Source organism: Amaranthus tricolor, chromosome 12, assembly GCF_026212465.1.
Source record: "Amaranthus tricolor cultivar Red isolate AtriRed21 chromosome 12, ASM2621246v1, whole genome shotgun sequence".
Classification (NCBI taxonomy): domain Eukaryota; kingdom Viridiplantae; phylum Streptophyta; class Magnoliopsida; order Caryophyllales; family Amaranthaceae; genus Amaranthus; species Amaranthus tricolor.
Genome location: NC_080058.1, coordinates 16,677,004 through 16,681,630, shown reverse-complemented (window position 1 = coordinate 16,681,630; position 4,627 = coordinate 16,677,004). Strand labels below are relative to the sequence as shown.

The 4,627-nt window shown below is 30.5% G+C and overlaps 1 protein-coding gene across 3 annotated transcripts; it reads right to left on the bottom strand.

Annotated features, from left to right (window-relative positions):
- Positions 1-551: 551 nt before the first annotated feature.
- On the bottom strand, positions 552-4,347 carry LOC130796794 (geranylgeranyl transferase type-2 subunit beta 1-like). Of its 3 annotated transcripts, XM_057659191.1 has the most exons (4): positions 4,244-4,347; positions 2,521-2,586; positions 2,247-2,397; positions 552-985 (listed from the first exon to the last, which is right to left on the bottom strand). In XM_057659191.1, the coding sequence occupies exons 1-4, from the start codon at positions 4,244-4,246 to the stop codon at positions 894-896; spliced, it is 312 nt and encodes a 103-aa protein (XP_057515174.1). In that variant the 5' UTR covers positions 4,247-4,347; the 3' UTR covers positions 552-893. The 3 variants fall into 3 exon arrangements, 2 of the variants coding, with proteins under 2 accessions (XP_057515174.1, XP_057515175.1); XM_057659192.1 differs by lacking the exon at positions 4,244-4,347 and having other exon boundaries at positions 553-985; positions 2,521-2,757; XR_009038753.1 differs by lacking the exon at positions 4,244-4,347 and having other exon boundaries at positions 554-985; positions 2,247-2,425; positions 2,521-2,757.
- Positions 4,348-4,627: the final 280 nt, after the last annotated feature.

Here is a 4,627-nt window from a genome sequence, read left to right as displayed (position 1 = left end):
TATAACTTAATCCATGTTCATTGCAATAATTTATGAAACTTGAATTTTCGAATTTTTTACCATGATCTGACCTTATGTGAATAATTTGATTATTGGTAGATTTTTGTATTTTGTTAGCGTAAGAAACAAACTCATTAAAAGCTTGATCTTTCACTACAAGAAAACTTGTTTTTAGCAACAGAAAAAGTCGTTGCTAAAAATCTGATTTCGTTGCTAAAAATGTTTTTTGCAACGAATTCCATTGTTGCGGGTACAGCCGTAGCTAAAGGTTTAGGAACGACTATGGTGGTTGCAAAATGTATCTGTTTTTTGCAACGAGATCTATTGTTGCAAAAGAAATATCGTTGCAATTCCTTCCAACGTTTTTAGCAACAAAAAAGCTTGTTGCCAAATGTTCTGCATTTTTAGCTACAACTGTTTTCGTTGTTAAATTTCTGTTTTTCACAACAATTCAAGTAGTTGCAATACATGATAGTCAATCTTTTGCAACGACTTTACTGTAGGGAAAACAATTAAGTAAAATTTTTTATTAATGTTTTTAGCAACAACTATTACCGTTGCAAAAAATATACACATTTTTCGCAACGACTTTGTTATCTTTTGAAACAACCTACAATCTATATGTAAACTAGACAATTAAAATAATAAATAATTTATAACCAACTAAACTAATATCACCGATTATCATTATATATTAATTCGTATCCCAAAATATCACACGTCCCAAATATTATCGTGTGTCAAAAATATACGTAATTCATATACATGTAACGGATCGGATAACCAATTTTCCAAAATAATTCTCCTACCATATACAAGTTTTCATGCAAAAATTTACAAGTGATAGGCACTTTGAAAAAGTCCAAAAATTTACAAGTGCACATATAGCTACTTCATAACCCAAAACATCGCGCATCCAAAATGCTTGTAGCTATCACCAACTTTGTCATTGAGTACCAAAAATTTCCAACGAAGATATGATTGCCTACACCAAATAATTTTGTTAGTAATTAAGAATCAAATGAGCCCCAATATTGAGTAATAAGCAAAGCATTTAGCATGATATTCACAAACAAAAGCATTACGTGTATAGGGAAAGCATTTAGAATTTAGCATCAAATTCACAATCAAACCATCACAATTCTAACTCAAAAATAGCATGAAGCATATGCCAAAGACTAGAACTAAAACTACAACACAAGCCACCAATACTTCTAATTGGACTAATAGTATACTATAAACTATAAAGACCTTCTCAACAAATCATATATCTTGCAATCAAAGCATACCATGTCTCGGAAAATATTTCAAAAAAATAATCGACTTAATGATTCCTTCAAATATAAAGATTATATTGTTTCAGAATTATTACTGCAATTGTGAGTCAAAGATGACCATTAGTTTCATGCGTAGCTTAGTAAACCTATTTAGCTAACAGCTTGAAAGATAAGAAAATCTGATAGTATTAAACCCAACTATTCCTCATCTACTCAACTATCAATTATTTCAAAAAATACACCCAACTATTGGGATTATTGACTTCGAATAAAATAAATTTAAAATCTAACATTAATAATAATAAGGGTGCATTTTGAGTGAATGGGGAATAGTTGGGAGTATTTGGAGTTAACAACCCTACTAGTTGAGTATATTTTGAGTTAATTAATAATTGGATTATTGCACACACTGCTTCAAATGCTACTTGTATTATCTATCTATGCGTGAGAGTTTTCTTTTTTCATATTTGTGCTAATAATTAGAAAGTTTTCATACAGTACATGTAAAAGGGAAACTAACACTTTAACATGTGAATGCACACAGATACTCTAACAAAATAAATGTGTCCATAAATCAAAAGCAAACTGATATTGCAAAATTATCTCTTTTTAGTACTCCCTGTTTCATTTCAAATGTCCAATTTGCTTTTTGCATATTTGTCAATGCACTAATTCAGCTCAAAATAGGAGAAATGTAACAACACATTAATATTAAATTCAGCTCAACAACAAGAGTATTGTCCTGTGTCAGTTAAGAAGTTCAAGATGTGAGGATCATTACTCTTCACTAGGGCCAAAAAAGAGCTTTTAGTCTTAAAATTGTTTTCCTACACTCTAAATCAAGCAGATAACTAAAGTATCCAACAACACTTTGCCAGAGCTAGCAGTTAAGTATAAGAGAAAGAACATATTAAATGGAGCAAAATTTTAGTTAGTATTATTAACCAACCAGGGTTAGGTCCTACAAACCAGATTCAAGTTGACACTGCATAACCCATGGAATAACTTCATCTTGATCCACAACTTGAAGCTTTCCGAGAAGATCCAGTGTTGTCAGCCCCCAGTAAGCACCATTCATTCTAAGGTGCTCCATGACTACCGATTCAAATGCATCCTTCTTCTAAGGGCACACGTAGCAAATTATTGCACTTCAAAAATCAATTAAAGATCTCAAGACACGCTAAAAATTGTAAAAGAAGGGATATAGTAAGTCAAACATTTAAAAAGAACTGAAATATCTGACCTTTTCAACTGATATAATATATCGCACATGCTTCTCAGCAGCCAAGTCCCCCATTTTCGTTGTAAACTGATTTTTGATTTAAAAACACGCAAGAGAAATCTGAGACAAAATATACCAAAAGAAACCTTCGAAACCAAAATACTCACAGACTCACAGCAAGTACCCATCTATACTAAATAGTAGTTCACTGCTTCTGTTCAAAACATTTGAAGCTTGGCTCATTTTTAAGGATTTTTATCGACAATTACCTACGTTGTTTCACTAATTGTAGGGCATTTGACGTGCACCTCATCAATGTGAGGCTATTGAAAGAAAGCATATGATAAATGCGCAAAAAGGCACTTGTTTCTCTTTTTGCACCATTGGTACCCCTTGAGTGCTTTTTGCATCTAATGTAAATCGTCTCTCCAATGACCTTGAACCTTAGCACCAAGCACTTTATTATAAATTGTGGTATGCAAAGAAGAGCATTCTTATTGCCTATGGGAGTCACGATTTTCAAATATAAAATTTGAAAAAATGGTTTGCGTATCAAATATCTACATACTTAATACTTAAACATACCATCTAATAATGTCTTAATATGTATTCAATCCTACAGTTATATTGCAATACATGGCGCCTTATTTCAATTCAATGTTCAAGGTAATCCAACATTTTTGAAACACAATGGAAATTTATTTGTATTATTAACAAAAGATGAAAGCAAGAGTTAATGTCAATCAAAAGCAGTGTGAGATACAACTAGTGGGAAGCTTAGAGGATCATAATTAATAGTGATGGTTTTAGTCAGTGATTAATAATATATATATATATATATATATATATATATATATATATATATATATATATATATATATATATATATATATATATACATATATATATATATATATATACATATATATATATATATATATACATATATATATATATATATACATATATATATATATATACATATATATATATATATACATATATATATATATATACATATATATATATATATATATATATATATATATATATATATATATATATATATATATATATATATATATATATATACACACTAGTTTGTACTTTCTACTAATGTTCATATGTTTCTTTGAATCTTATTAAAAATAAACTAATTCTAACTTCTTGGCATCCTATTCATTAGTGATTTCCTTTTTTTTCCAGCCAGATGAATAAGGAGCAATGAAAATATCAACTAGTTGCATCATATATATGTATCTTTTCTAGATGTCGATATACATCATATATCACAATAGTTTCCCACATAGATTAGCTAAACTCAGAAATGATGGTATGTTAAAGCTTTTGCTCATTACATTACATCACTAAAATTATACTATTGACTAAGAAGTAATTAATTACCACTCCTATATTCATCAAATTCAACATTAAGTCATTACCCAGAAAAAGGAAAAGATTTCTAAACAATAATTATGGAGCTAATTGAACGCCACAGGATCATATCCAAGAAGCCAAAGTTAGGACAGGAAAAACCAAAAAAACCTCAAAATTCAGCAAATTAAATACAAGTGAGTCCATTAACGAGTGATGAGGCTTTGAAGGTTACCTTAAGTCAAATTTTTTGATTACTGATTGTCCAAATAGATATGCTGCTCTCTTCACTTTCAATTTGAGCATCAACGACAATCAAAACCTAACAAATTTACGCTTTACAAAAGAATTGAATAGATAAAACAATTACCATAATTTGCAGGAAGAATTGGGCGTCTATTTCAAAGGAAGAACAAGAAGTTGATTGTTTGCTTCAAATTCACGCCCCAGCAATCAAAGGGAACCCAACTACCCCTTATTTCTTCAAAAATCGAAGGCAAGAAGGAATAATGTTATTGTGTTGTTCAGAGAATCGAGGTGAAGAAGGCGGCCATGGCTGCTGCATTTGATTTGAGTTTCTTGAGGGTAGATTCGTTGTTTGTTGTTGGGTTCTTCAAGAACTAAGGCAGAGGAGAAAGCAAGACATCATCAAACATGTAAATCGGAACTCAAAAAAAAATGGCACAAGAAGAAGGGAAGGACATACGGATGCAGTTGTTGCTTCTGAGTTTTAGCGAGAGGAAAAAGAAGATGT

Excerpts from the sequence above, each read along its gene's own strand:
- LOC130796794 (XM_057659191.1), bottom strand. Across the intron at positions 2,398-2,520 it reads ATATTATATCAGTTGAAAAG|AAGAAGGATGCATTTGAATC; the intron begins GTCAGATATTTC and ends GTGTGCCCTTAG. Across the intron at positions 986-2,246 it reads GCAGTGTCAACTTGAATCTG|GCAATCATATCTTCGTTGGA; the intron begins GTTTGTAGGACC and ends TATTTGGTGTAG.